General features: G+C 34.1%; 1 protein-coding gene across 2 annotated transcripts; it reads right to left on the reverse strand.

Moving 5' to 3' along the window:
- Positions 1–1,565: 1,565 nt before the first annotated feature.
- Positions 1,566–15,007, reverse strand: LOC145586372 (3-hydroxyisobutyryl-CoA hydrolase 1-like). Of its 2 annotated transcripts, none has more exons than XM_081643194.1 (15): positions 14,887–15,007; positions 14,689–14,755; positions 13,347–13,427; positions 11,353–11,421; positions 9,520–9,583; positions 9,037–9,116; positions 8,810–8,893; positions 8,105–8,189; positions 6,169–6,254; positions 4,513–4,634; positions 3,095–3,155; positions 2,845–2,949; positions 2,286–2,387; positions 2,165–2,206; positions 1,566–2,046 (listed from the first exon to the last, which is right to left on the reverse strand). In XM_081643194.1, the coding sequence occupies exons 2-15, from the start codon at positions 14,725–14,727 to the stop codon at positions 1,909–1,911; spliced, it is 1,158 nt and encodes a 385-aa protein (XP_081499320.1). In that variant the 5' UTR covers positions 14,728–14,755; positions 14,887–15,007; the 3' UTR covers positions 1,566–1,908. The 2 variants fall into 2 exon arrangements, with proteins under 2 accessions (XP_081499320.1, XP_081499319.1); XM_081643193.1 differs by having other exon boundaries at positions 9,037–9,119.
- Positions 15,008–15,682: the final 675 nt, after the last annotated feature.

Raw genomic sequence — 15,682 nt, forward strand, 5'->3', positions numbered from 1 at the left:
GGATAAATCGGAAATTATTTATCTCCAACACTTGTCTTTATACTGAGCAGCTTCCTATCGGTAATCTGCTCACTTTGGGGATAAATCGGAAATTATTTATCTCCAACACTTGTCTTTATACTGAGCAGCTTCCTATCGGTAATCTGCTCACTTTGGGGATAAATCGGAAATTATTTATCTCCAACACTTGTCTTTATACTGAGCAGCTTCCTATCGGTAATCTGCTCACTTTGGGGATAAATCGGAGATTTTTTATCTCCAACACTTATTTTTAGTATTGAGCATAGCGTTAATTACTATGCTTCATTTAGGAAGCCAGAAGAAAGTTTTAAATTCTGCAAATACGCATTTTGCGGTTAAAGTGCGAACGTTGACTACTTGTCCAACGTCCCCACTTGGGGGGCTAGTTGTACGGGATGGTACCGACAGCGTCGCCATTAGGCCGATATATTTAGCAAACTAGCTTAGCATCCACAGTAGCCGGTTTCTCGGCCACGTGGAGAGCAGCTTAAAACCACGCAGGCACCTGCCACCTACAAGGTCGGTGCGCCACCTATAAGGTCGGTGCGCCACCTATAGGGATATGTGGCACCTGCTTGGTTATCCCTCTATATATACCCAGCCACATTTTCCTGTTCAAAGGTACAATCTCTCTTTCTCTCTCTATATTCACTCTTTCTCTCTCTTAAAACCTTCCTCCTCAGGTTACTAACTTTAGCATCGGAGTGGTTGTTCCCGGATAACCCCCGGGCTAGATCATCTGTGTTGACTGTGCAGGTATCGTATTGGACGGTAAACCTTTACCAACCCCAAGGCATCTCGGTATCGGAACTTACCCGGAACATAGCTGATGTTTTTTCTAGAATGTTGCAGAATAAAGTTCGAGATAATAAGCTTCATGGTGCTGAAGCTAGTCGGAATGGGCCACAAGTCTCACATCTTTTATTTGCAGGTGACAATCTCCTCTTTGCTAGAGCCAATCGACAAGAATGCCTCCTAATCGTTGATATTCTCAACCAATATGAAGCAGCATCCGGGCAGAAAATTAATTATGAAAAATCGAAGGTTTCTTTTAGCAAAGGGGTAAGCACGGAGCAAAAAGAAGAGTTGATGAGCCTTTTGAATATGCAACAGGTTGATGAATGAACATGGAAAATATCTCGGAATTCCTACAATAATTGGTAGATCAAAAAAGACGATTTTTAGTGCTCTAATTAACAGGATATGGAAGAAATTGCAGGGTTAGAAAGAAATTTTTTTTATCAAGAGCAAGAAAGGAGGTCCTCCTTAAATATGTAATTCAAGCTATTCCGATGTATTTAATAGGGATATACAAATTTCCTGTTTCAGTCATTAATAGCATCCACTCGTGTAATGGCAAGATTTTGGTGGGGGAGCCGTGATTTTCAAAGTAAGATTCACTGGAAAAGTTGGGATGTAATGTGTTCAATACAAGCAATGACCCAAGACATCGTTCGGGCCAAAAATTAATTTAATGTTAAATAACTAATGTCATCAACTAGTCAAACTATCTAAACAAAACAAGCAATACATGGTGACAAAAATTGTGAAACACAACCCATAGGGCCAAATAATATTTAATGATAAATAATTGAAAGTTTACATCACATTTTGAGAGCTATTATGGCCATTACATTTTCTGGCCTCTAATTATTATTTCAACTTTTTGTTGTTAAAATTCGAAGCATTTGATTTAACAAATACCGTTGATTGGATTTTTTAATAAATGGTGCTACATTGTAAAAACCCTAAAATTTTCTTTACATCATTTCACTAACTTGATATTAGTACATATGAAACATGTTCTATAGATATTGATTTGACATTTTTTTTTTTGACAGGAAGATATTGATTTGACATTGGTTGTTGACATTCCCTTCACAATCTCTAGAGTTTAGCCATGGCCAAGGGAGGCAAATTTGACTTTGTAGGAAGCTTGAGATCCATCCATCCCTCATCATTCACTTTCAAAAAATAATGGTTCACCATTTCATCACTGACTAGATCCAATCGAGAAGGACTCCACTATACCAAAAATCACATCCAAAGAAATAAAGTCCAATTTAGAGAAATTAAGGCCTAGCGAAGACAGTATCAGGACATAATCACTCTGTCCTGTTGGAAAACTTGAATATAAATTTACCTTAGGATTTTTGTCTTTGTCAACCAAGATTGCCCTGCAACCCTGGAATAAAAGTATGGACTTTAGAACCACACAAGGCACACAAATGACAAGAAAGACACATAATTTAGTCATTCAAAACCTCAAAGAAATCTCTGCTGACTTCTCCTCGCAGGACATGGCAAACCATCCTAAACTCACGGATAAGGCATTGACCAACACCTTGAAGTCTGCCTTCTCTGATCTGATATAAAATACACTGTATTAGTATAGAAGCATCTTTAAGATTAGTACAACTTCAGCAAGTTCAACATAGCCCCCCATTTTCTTAGATTTGTTCTACTTTCCCCACCCTGTTTAATGGCCTCTTGTCGTATGGTCTTCAAGGTAAGAGCACTTTAGACCAAACTAGTTGAGCAATACCGGCAAAAACTAATCTACAAAAGTCCCAAAGACAAACAAAATACATAGATACATTGTTAGTCGTGAAACTTTGGGGAGCAAGTCAGCATATCTATGTCTATTGAAACTTCCACTCAAATCCTGGATTCATTTTGTCTAAATCTCATAATATTATGGCTTAGATATGCATGGACAAAAATCATTCTTGAAGAACTTCACATAAAGGGCTCCCCATATTGTCAGATAAGCTCACAATATTCTTAAATCTAGCTGGTATAACCTGAAGAACATAATCATACCGACTTAAGAGAGATTTTTAAACTAGTTGGAGATGCTCTCTTTAGTGAATCTATTGCTGACGAAATCCAATCACCATTTATCTCAGCATTTTCATTCTCCTTTTCCTGCCAAAGACAATTCTCTTTTTAAAATAATGTGGAAAACTACATATCATGTATGGGAAAATCACCATAGCCTGAAAAGTTTCAATATAAAAATCTCCAGAGTAATACATTTACATACGATGAACCTATCTTTAAAACAACTTACAAGAGCAGAAAAAATTTCTTCAACAGTTCTGTGAGAAAAGCACTTGTCAATGATATGCAACCTACAACACAAACAGATGAAAATAAGGTGGAAAATTCTAAAAACTGCCAAGTCTGATAAAATATTTCTCTTCCTTTCCATGCTACCATAATATGCCACGTATACTTTATGCCTTCAACAAATATATCAGGTGTACAGGTGATATTAAAGATTGTGAATCATGAGAGGGAGGGGGGGGAGGGGGGGGGAGGGTTACGTTGGTTATATCGCTACATTTTGGATCATAACTCTTGGTATTTAAGGAAAGTTCTGGTATAGCATTTTGATTACTCGTCTTTGCAAGATTGCATCCCAAGAATTGGGTTGGCTCATTTCAGTTTATCCCTTTAAGATTTGATAAATGTTAACGGCTCCATGATTTTAGTAACCAGAAGATTTGGGTTTTGTAGAGGAAGCAAAGAGTAAAGTATAAAAGAAAATTAAAAAATAAGAACAATGTGAGCTAAGAAAACGCAGAAACATACGCGCTACATAACAGTAATGTAAAGCAATGCCATCTTATTTACCTTTTTAGACTTTCTCCTAATATTTTTGTGATATTTTCTCCCCTTTTTGTTCCCTAACCTCTTAAGCAAGGAAGCCCTTTAAGGTGGATTCCACCCTAGCTTATAGCAATAGTTGCAACAGAGGTTTGCTTTTGTAAGTACTTTTATGTTTTGGGCAACTTTTAAGGGTTGTAACATCAATTGAACATGCCAGTAGAGATTCCAAGGTTAATGCATTGGATCTCAATAACAACTCACTTCTAGGGAGCATAATTTTGTGGCTTTACTTAGTCTACAACTAACTACACAACTACGAGATGACTTAGATACCACATATCAACACTAGCTTTGAATATAAATGCTTCAGAAGCTCTAGCAACTTGAAATTGGCAGTCTCTATTCAATACCATATTCCACCAAAATTTTCAAAGTGAAACAAAGAAGTGCAGAAATTAACAATAATCAATCAATCAATTAAAGCCTTAATCCCATAAGTGAGGTTGGCTACATGAACCAAAAGTGATTATTCCATATACTCATCCACAAAAATCTTCCTCCTCCAAAAGTGATAAAGGAGGAGGGTTACGGTAGGCCAATGACAGCCAGTGTAAAACTTTATCACATCCCATGACATGAGAAATTAGCAATAATATGATGATAAATTTTATACTCTTTAACTTTTTTAAAATTTTAATGATATGAAAAGAAAGGCAAAAATTAGATTTGCACTTGAATGTGAACATGTTCAAAGAAAAGCATAAAAGCACATCGAACACCTAATAGTTGAAGATGTTGCATCTTTAGCAACTTGCTACACATAGAACTACATACAACTAAAACAACTTACAAAATAATCAATCACACAATTCTTACTTTCGAAAAGCGCTATTCTCTTTCAAGACAGGTTGCTCAGCATATTTATCAAAAATTTTACAAATGTTCGATGGATCATCTAAGTTCGCCTCACAAAGTTCTTCCTCCAGCAGAGACAATTTCTGTAAATGAAAAATAAGAAATGCTACACACAAATTAATTTATTAAAGAGATTCTTGAAAATGTGAGCACAAGTCTTGTCAGCAGTTGTCGTTATCTGGATCTTTAGCATGGTATGCTTCCAAACCCAGATCACGGAAAGAAATTAAGCATCATTCGTAATGAAACGTCAAATACAGCTCTTTTACAGAGAAGCCAACATAAATGTTGATACATATAAAAATCTGCATACAGTGCCGAAGATATAATCCTTTACTTCACCAGTTTATCTACTGTCAAGTTTCTCTGTTTAAAGGCAGATGACATGGACAAAAAATGTAGTTCTGATGCACCTTTTTAATAAAATTATTAATTGTACTTTTGTATGTTGCCATAGATAAATGTGGATAAGTGTGAAACCATCTCCAATTTAGGAAAAAAGATATAGAAAGAAGATATGATACTTTAGAGTCTAGCTCAACTGCTCAAGGGATTAATTATACTCATACAGTGATAGTCAGGAAATCCTTTTTTCTGCAGTGAATTGGGGAGAAAAGGTTGATGATCAGAGAGACTAACATTACAAGAGCCAAACCTGGAATCCTCTATTCTTCTAATGCTTTTCATGCAACATTGATATTAAGGTCTTCCTTCTAATTATACTAATTTCTTCATTTTTTTCACTGTAAATTTCCTTCCTATTTCATTTCTTGATTTCTAATTCATTTATTTGTTTTTCGTTGTATCTTAAGAGTATTCATATCCTAAGTTATTGAAGTTAAATTTCCCATCCCTAAGTCCCCAACCTTGTTTGCAATTTAACTTCCTTCTAATTACACTAATTTCTTCATTTTTTCATTGTAAATTTCCTTCCTATTTCATTTCTTGATTTCTAATTCATTTATTTGTTTTTTGTTGTATCTTAAGAGTATTCATATCCTAAGTTATTGAAGTTAAATTTCCCATCTCTAAGTCCCCAACCTTGTTTGCAATTTAACTCCCACCTCCGTGGGACCAAGCTTATAAAATGCTTTTTATAGATGTTTTCTATTATGTAAAACTCAATGCAGTAATATTGACAGGTGTTGAATCTGTTTATTATTGACTCACTTTGCATTTACGCGGTCTCTAATGAGTATTTTTCATCATCAATATCTTCAACAATGCATAAGTTCAAATTTAAAAGAGGTAATTTTGGAATTTATACTCAAGTGAATCTAATAAGATCCCACATGATAATTTATTTCTTTTGTATAAATCATAAAATGTGGTCAAAGTTTTTATTTTGACCTCATGAACAGTCAGTGAGTCCACTTTCAGAAATGCAAGTAGTAGATGTTGAGCTCTAAATACAAACATAAGATTCTTTTTTGGATTCTTAAGATTTATCAATAAAGATATCTATCAGCCTTATTCTTAAGACAGTACATGTGATTACTTTGAGAATTACAATCCTGATTATGATATGGAGCAAACAATTATTTACTAAGCAAAGAAATCTTGTTCTCCAAATGCGTAAACATGAGTTCTTTAAAAGTAGATAAGGTAAGAGTGTACCGTGGAGTGAACAAAATGAGTTGCAAGACCACAAGCGAGCATCTCTCCACCATCCAACCTAGTTCCAGTGAGACCAACATATTCTCCTACAAGTAATATCATGAAGCAGATTACAAACGCTTAAATTTGCTAATGAGGGAAAAAACACTTCTATGTTCTTTATAGAGGAATGATGGGACAAAAATAAAATCAGTCCACCCCCCTTTCATCGTAATTAAATAAGTGTAAAGAACATAAGAGTTCTATAGCATTAATCACGTGTCACTAAGGATATCCAGAGAATTTCTTTGTTTTGTTGTCTTCTAACCCCCTTCCCCTTTCCTTCTCTTTCTACATCATGTGTAGGAGTTCAGACTACATCATATGAGCACAGCTGACACTCTAATGAGTAATCTTTTTTGAGTGTATGATGTCCATTACAAATTACAACCATTTTCCCTTGATGAGTGTATTTCCATTACAAATCTTTTTTGAGTGTATGATGTCCATTACAAATTACAACCATTCAAGTCATTCTTTCTCTCTACTTTGATTCACGATAAATTCCAACCTAGTGTATTTCCATGTCTTATTATGGTGGTGGAGTTGACAATGTAGTAAAGTTGACAAGGTCAGTTAAAAGAGACAACTGGTGAAGGTGGTGTGTCATCCTTTCCCTAAGGGAGGAAAGTAGAGAGAGGTTAATAGGAAGAAGAGAAGAAAAGGGGCACTGGGGGAGAGGGAAGGGCATGGCCAAGAGGATTAAAGAGGGCCATGTGGTATCCTAGGAATGGGCAAGAGCAGGGAGCTGGAGTAAATACAGGAACCACTGATGAATTCTGTTGCTGGTGTTTTTGTAAGCAGGGCTTGTAAGAGAGGATGGGGTGAGTGAAGGGTGGAAGAGGGAGAGAGACGATTACATAAAGGATGCAGGGGTGCTGGACATTAACATAAACACTAATTGGTGGTTAGTCAGTATCACAATGTGAGCCAGAGGGCTGGGGGCACCCTCCATATAATTTTGCACAATTTCCATTTACTAAAAATATTGGAGGTGGGACTGGATAAAAGGAAGGTGAAGTTCTCTTATCAGCTTCACACAAAAGGTTTTCTGCATTTCTACTAGTCTCCCTTAAAAGTTCAGTGGATACTAGCAAAGCAAGATAATTAAATCTTTCTCTTCCCTATCCGAAGAATTATGAGTTGTGGAGATATGTAGAGATATGTTGCTTTGACATTTATGTATAGATAAAAATAAAAGGAATCACTGCACTCCATTGATGTATCTTAAATATACTCAAATGTAATATAAATCAATAAATATCTAGAAAAGCGGCAATATCAACACTGGCTGATGGTATAATACCAAGGAAGAAATAATGTTTGTTTGCATATTTGAATATCCATCTTAGACTTCAACTGTTGTCAACTTGTCATACACTTGCAGGACACGGAAAATTTCCCTCAAACTAAGATCGACGTGTCAGGAAATAGCATGAAGTCACCCCTACTTCTGGTTAGAGTTCTACCATGCAATGAAAGAAACATCCTTTCCTATTTATTATCCATGTTAGATAGAAAGAAAATGAGACCCCAAATTATTTCAACCAAAAAAAAAAAATAAGAGCCCCTCAGCATCACTTTAGGAGTTTAGGGGGTGGGATTACTCATATCAAATTTTAGAATGTGGTAATGTAATGGGGATCTCATCATGTAAATAATTTTCTTCAAAAATATAGATGATAGATGATGTAAAATGTTGTTCCAAATTCTACCTTTTATCTGTACAATCTACATCTTTTCCATTTTTCGCTAGTGCTCTTTTACGACTTATTGAAGCATTGTATAATTTTGGGAAATAAGAGTATTTTAGTCAGACAACAATGATACTTCTGTATATCCTTAGCTGGATCTCAAAAACTTAATTAGCTTACAATATGAAATGGAGACAGCTTACCAAAGAATCCTGGTAACCTTGACAAAAAATAGGAGGCACCAACATCTGGAAAGAGTCCTAAAGCCGTTTCAGGCATTGCAAACACCTGCAGAAAGCCTACTTAGACAGCCATTCAACTTTTGAAAACTATAATTATAAGGCAATTAGCAAATATAAATCTTTAGAACCTATATGTTGCATCTCTATATTTGTAGCGGAAGGTCCCTAACGACAATTCATGTTAGCCGACCCCAAATCATTTAGAAACTAAGGCTTTATTTGTTTTATAAGTTGCATCTTTAATCTATAAAGGAAAGGGCAGTGGGGAAGGGAAAGGGAAAGGAGGAAATGGAAAAGAAAACTACAGATTCTAATAGTCTAATACATTAGTTCACAATTCTTAAAAAAAAAAAAAAAGAACAATAAAAACAAGATGCCTAGCATGGGGTCAAAATGCATGATCACAAGAAGACATTAAAAACTTTCTGTTAAAATTTGTTTAAAATACATGTAGTGCCTTCAATGTCTGCCACTTAGGCATAAGTGATTATAGAAGTTTCTACAATATTGGCCAAATTCTCCCCAGCTGAGCACAAAATCAAACATGAAGCATCAATGCAAATGAATACATGATAGTTTAACAGTTTCCACAGCAATACTAAATTGGAGATGCAAAGGGTAAAAAAAAAAATACATAAACAAATTAAAAACCGAGTAAGATGGTACCGTATTCTCAGTAACAATGCGAAATCTACCATGAAGTGATGCACCAGCTCCACCTCCCATGACAATCCCATGAAGAATTGAAACCTTCAATAGTGTTTGCACACAAAGTCACGTCAAAATATGACATAGTTTAACCAACTGAATTGAAGGGCAACTCAGAGGAGGTAAGATTTTTTTCAAAAATATTTAAGGTAAAGGAGAATTGAAGGGGTGGATAAAATTATGACCTGGGGTTTTTTGTAAGTTGCCATGACATAATTTAAGGTAAATTCTTTCTGAAAGAAGCTTGCACCTAATCTCCAATCACCTGCTATGCATTGGCAAAAGCTACTCAACTCTCGGTAATTTAATATATACAGTAATTTTTTAAAAATATAATTACACAAATTAGGGATTCAGAGTCTAGCAAGGAGATGTGTAATTGAATCATGGTTGAAGAAATAGAGATTAAATGACAGAATGAGAGGAAAGTCAATAAGATCAATTTCAATATTTCTGCCATCAAAAGTAATACAAACACAGAGCTTAGATAGGAGAGTTTTTAAGTAGCAAATTGTTGACTTCTGATAGGTAGATATAGCTACCAAAGATCAATAATATGTGGACATCTAGAATTTTCCCAGGCAACCACTCTTATTGGACTAAGGTGTTTAGACAAACAGTGCAATCCAAGACAGTTGATATCAAGTCTGCAAAGTAGATTAAACAACCTTTAGAAATGTCACGGACCACAGCGGAAACATCACCTCCAGCACAAAATGCCCTTCCCTTTCCCTGATAAGAAAGTTAAACAAGGCACATATATTTGATAAATTGATATCAAGTACACAACATAGACTTTTAAAGAAAGAGGACCTTGTGATTAACTATCACACATGTCCCATAAAGTGCATGGCATATAAAGCCCAACATTGGAAATTTGACCAATTTGTTGGATAAAAAAACACCAAAGGATATACATAAAATGAACCTTAGAAACACAATTGATAGCAGCTATTTTGTATTGATAAAACAATGATGATAAAATAAATACAAGAACAAGTCCGAACAACAGCTTGAGGATAAAGACTTAAATACTGATCCTCCTTCTATGACTCAATCAAAAATCAAAACTATGCATGGAATTTATTACAAAGTATAATCTATAACTGGAGACAAAAATTGAATCTGCTAGCTTAAGGTACAAAATATTACATGGGTCAGCTGCATGTTCAATAACATCGTCGAATCTTTTGCCAGCCAACTAAAGATGTACTAAAATGTAAATAATTGACTTTGGAACTTAATTTGGGTAGGTATTTTGAAAGCTTAAGGACTCAGAGAAGATTATTGTCCCTTCATTCGCCTTCACTAACAAGATTCATGTTTAGATTAGAAATTCACAGAAAGTATGTTAAAAGAGAGAGGGGAATTTAGAAAATGGCACCTTTCTTTAAAAGTCATATGAAAAGGGCTTTTGAGGTACAAGTTATCATCTCCATTTGAAAAAAAAAAAAAAAAAACAAAGAGGTACAAGTTATCATCTCCAACTTCTTAGACTTTAAACAATTTCTCTCATTAAACCTGAACATGAATTCTGTCACGGTATAAAAATGTCTCATTTTACATCTACTAATATTAAGGAAAGGTTCTATTCTCCTCACCTTATTTTCCAGTTATTTCATAAAAATAATTCAAACAAGTGAACATCAGGTCTATAAAGCAATTTCCAAGAATCAACCAAAGGAGAGGGGCAATACAAGTAATTTCATTATGATTCAATAATTATTAGCTTGAAGAAGATGGTATTGAATTAAGGTAAGCTCTCTTCAGTCTTCGATCTGCACACCACCTTGTTTCGGGAATCTATAACTTATTTACAGATCATAAAAAATCAAAGAAGAGAGAATTTAATTTTTACTGCCACTAAGTGAGAAGAACACGTTCTTCCATCCATCTAACCTCTAAATCTTTGTAATAACCGGTTCGCCCCTAAAGGCATACCTAAATAACACTTGACAATGCTGCTAAACTCTCCTGAACAATATGTTACAATGTAGAACCTAAACAAATACTCAAATACAATTTGAGTTACAATTTTATGTACCACTAGTCCACTATTCCTTTGAATCTTTGATTGACATGCATTAAAAAAAAAATAATAATAATAATAATAAATAAAAAACACCTTATCTACAAAATGTAGTAGAAATAAAAAATTTGACCGAATCACAGCTCCAAGGAATTTTATCAGGTAGATAATTAACTCATGAACAAATGGAGTGCTCCCCTTGTACCCAAATAATAGTTTTATTACTCCCAAAAACCTTGTTCCTAAATAAAAGTCTCGTTTCACCTTTGTCTATTTATTTTACTTTTAATCAGCCAAATTCCACAATCTTACTCTTCTATTCACCAATACCAACCAAACTCCAATATCTTAGTTTTTATATTCACCTTTAAACAAAACCACAGTATCTTTCTTTTTTTCCATGTTCCTATAAACTTGTGCAAAAAGCAAAGAGACTTTTACTTGGGCATGGAGGGAGTGGATGAAAAAATACCTTTAAAAGAACCAACTTGACATTAGGATCCTCCTCATACGCCAAAAAACGTTCCAACATCTGAGAAATCTGCATAGAACAAATGTAAATGTAAAATGGAGATCAACCCTATTCTAACAAATCCCTTTAAGTGCAAAGGATTGGATTACACAATTACTACAGACTTCATGTTGTTATTACTTTCTTCATTTTCCGAAACCAACAAAGATAATAAATTTGTTATGAACTCCCTCTTTTTTTTTTTTTTTTTTTTTTTTGTAAAGTGCAACCAAAGCTTTAGGAGCCAGCGTTGAATTAGTTTACATAATAGGTAAGGTGAAAGTACAGACTATGGGTGTAGAGATATACTTCCTCCATTTTCTTTTAAATGCAACACACTTTTTTGGCCCACTCAGTGGCGGATCTAGGGGGGTACATAGAGTTACAACTGTACTCCCATTCCGCGAAAAAAAAAAAAAAAAAAAAAAAAAAATTGAAACAAAAAGAGACCGCCTGCATCTAATAGGCGTTCTCTTAGGTACTGTTATCAGTAGTCTACCACAACCTAATCAGCGCGCCTTTTTTGTACAAGTATTAAATTCTAAAAGACCGCCGACCGCCTATTTTAAACCTGGTCTCAGGCGGTCTCTTAGATGATATATATTCCACAGTAGTGCTTTTGAACAAAGAGACCTGTTGTTACAATAACAGGTCTCTTAGGTGATATTGTTTATTTTTCCAACTTGTACTTTTGATTAAAGAGATCTATTGTTACCATAACAGGTTGCTTAGACAATCTCTTTTTATAAAGATATTTCGTTACTCAATTATAGCCTTGTTGTCGGAAGATAGGGTGTATAGTACACGCAAATACTAATACAATAGTTAAATGGTTTATTAACTCAAAATTTAATTAAGAAAAAATTATTACGCTCCACATATTACTTTGTATTTTGTAAATTTTTTTTATTAAACTTAATTTCGTACTCCTATTACCCAAATCCTAGATGCGCCACTACACACGCTTTGAAGAAGCGATTACATACTGTAAACAGACAAACTAATCAAAAAAATTATACATATAGTACCTAACCCTTCTCTAATCTTGGTGTTAAAATTATTTTGATAAATTAGCTCGTTTACCTACGCTAATTAACTAATTAAGTCCTAAACAAAGCATGCCAAAAAAATGTGTTGCATATAGAAGAAAACGGAGAAAGTAAATGATTAAAAAGTGTAGAATATTTCCAGTTTTATTAATGTTTTACTAAAAAAAAAAAAATGAAAAGGAAGAAGAAGATGGAAAGTTTTGCACTTAACACAAACAAAAGGAGTAACAATAAATCCCACAAACTCATTCTAGGCTAACAGCAATGAGCCTACAATAATGATTTGAAACAAACTCAGATCATAAGAATAATCCAAACACCAAACCCCTTTTAGAAATCTGGTTAAGTGATAAGATGGAAATCACTTTATAGCTGATGAGGAAATAGTAAATTTGAGAGGGGCTTGAAGTACAATGGAAGAAACAAGTTCTTTCTTAACAAAGAAAAAACATCTTAACAAAATACGAACACAAGAATATAATACATGTTAACCAATTGCAAGAATCATATCTAGAAATTAAAACACCAGTTACACTTCCCAAATAGCCCAAAATAGAAGCACCAAAAGTAGTTAGATGAAAACCTGTATCCCAATACTCTACATTGGAATATAATGTCTTTTACGCATTCTCTCTAATACTCTACATTGGAATATAATGTCATTTACGCAATTCTCTCTAATAAACTTTGTAGATTCTAAAGCATACATTTTAATTATTCTATACATCAATTTCAAATAAGTGCATCACATAAAGGACACAATCAGTCAATTCAACGGTAACCAAAAATGTGCAAGCTCATAAAGACAAACTACATTAACCTTAGAAGAAGGAGGGGGGGGGGGGGGGGGGGGGGGGGGGGGTGGAGCAGTGCTAGAGTTCACCACATGCCACAACAATTGCTTACCATATAGTCAGAGAGTGCATTCAATTGCTTGGGCCGGTTCATTATAATCGCTTTCACAAATTGCTTGTCCTGAACCAAAATCTGAAAAGAAAAAATCGAAGATAAATTTGCAGGAAAGATTTTTGGCAAAATGAAGAATAGTAGCAACTAAATAATTTCACTGTATAAGCTAGAATTCTATCAAGAAACTTGCAACAAAATATGTGTACAGAGTACAGACTGTACACACCCACTAAAATAAACATGCAACTTCACGAAAAAAATAAATAAATAAAAAAAAACATGACTAACATCCTAAAAAAAACAAATAAGAAACCCATGCAACGAACAGCCATATACATGGATTGGTCAGTCACAACATCACAAGTAATCCCTGGCTCCCTGCTGCATTGGTTGTATTTTGAATAAAAGCTCAAAACCTTAAAAGAAACAGCTGACCTGCTTTTCTCTTTTCACTATGCACAGAAAATACTATGGAGTATCTCATCATACAACAATTGACGACAACATCATACAACGAGCCATCAACCATTACTAAACTCTTACAGAAAATACTATGGAGTATCTCATTGTCAATTGATACTTTCAAGTCAATTTTGTAATCACTCTTTTGCAAAACAGAAGGGGTCCTTATTACTCATATATTATGAGTATGAAGGCAAATATTTCCAAGTGAGAAGCAAATTTGATTTTTTATACTAATTTTAAAGGTTTGAACAATTTCAAGGGGCTATTAAATTAAGAGTCGACAACTCAAATAAAAACGACTCGTAGACAAAACCCAAGATAAACTCAAAATGGAGCTATTTAACCTAAGAGTCAATAACTCAAATAAAGTCGAACTCTTAGACAAAACCCAAGACATACTCAAAGAACAACTTAACCATATTATGCATCCAATTGATTCTAATGTAATACAACTAATCATGTCGATTATGCATTTAAAGATATATGTAATCAAGATATGATAAATCTAATTAATTGAATTTTTCCTCTCTTATCATAAAACAAATCATTTGAACCAAATTCAAATACAAGTATGATCACCAAATCACCAATACCCAATAACATTAGTAGAAATTAAGCATTTCTAGCATATACAAATTCTAGATTTCTCTAGTTATAAAGAATTTCCCTTCAAAAAAATACTTCGTATATCACCCGAATCGCCCTCGAACAATCATGTCAATTAATTTACACAAATTCATTAATCAATTAAACAAGCAGCAACAATGAAATATTAATCAATTAAACAAGCAGCAACAATGAAATATCATATAATCACAAATTTGTAAATATAAAATTAAACGACAAGTAGCAACTACTGAAATCAAATCAATACCTGATCATACTCGGAACTTTGAGCATTTCCCGACGCCATTGTTAATATTCCAACGCTTGCTAGAAATCTGGAAAAAAAAAATTAACAAAAAAAAAAAAAGGAAAAGAATAACTTGCTAATTACACACTCTCAATTCAGAAAGTGATTAAAAAAATAAAAAGATTTTGATCAAAAGAGAAATGAAGGTAATATTGTTACCGTTGAAGGCTGTTGAATTTTTGTGTGCAATTTAGCAGGAAAATATGGGGGTTTTCTTGGTTTTCCTGTTTGAGAAGATGCTAATCATGCTATTGTTGGTATGTGAATTTGTGATGCTAGTTTTCTTTTGTTTTGAAGCTCGTGATGCTAGTTTCTCAAACGCAAGTGCAACAAAAAAAAAGGGCCCACATAAACAATACATATGCTAGACTTGTCAAAAATTGACCCGACGATTCAATCCGATCCGGTCTAATTGAACCCGACTCAAGTACTTAAATTAACACCTCTTTATATCTAGGGGTCATTGTCAAACAAATTTTTGCCTCCACTGATTTCATTTTTTTACATACTTTAATGATCATAAGAGCATTCACAATAGCTAGCTACATGTACATGAAGTTTTGGGTTGCCACATCATTAATCCTCAACCTACATGATGTAAGCTACAACCTCTACAATGATAAGTTACATCATTTTATATAAATAAACCATAAAAAAAAAAAAAAAACAAACAAACAAACAAACGAGTGCATAAAAAATATAACAAATCAATATACTTATGTGTATAGGGCGGAGTGACACTACATAGCTCGATAGAGGCAGTGCAGAGCCACTATAGGTTCTGGTAGAGCACTTGCCTAATAGATTTTTTTTTAAAAAAAAAAAAATGGTTAGTAATAATTTGTTTAATTGGAATACAAAGTGTATTATAGTGTTTACACATACTAGTAGCCTAGTGGTTAGAACATTACCTTATCTACCTAAGGTCCTGGGTTCTAAACTTCTAAGGCCATGT

The sequence above is a fragment of the Chenopodium album genome, chromosome 16, assembly GCF_948465745.1.
Source record: "Chenopodium album chromosome 16, dcCheAlbu1.1, whole genome shotgun sequence".
Taxonomy (NCBI): Eukaryota; Viridiplantae; Streptophyta; class Magnoliopsida; order Caryophyllales; family Amaranthaceae; genus Chenopodium; species Chenopodium album.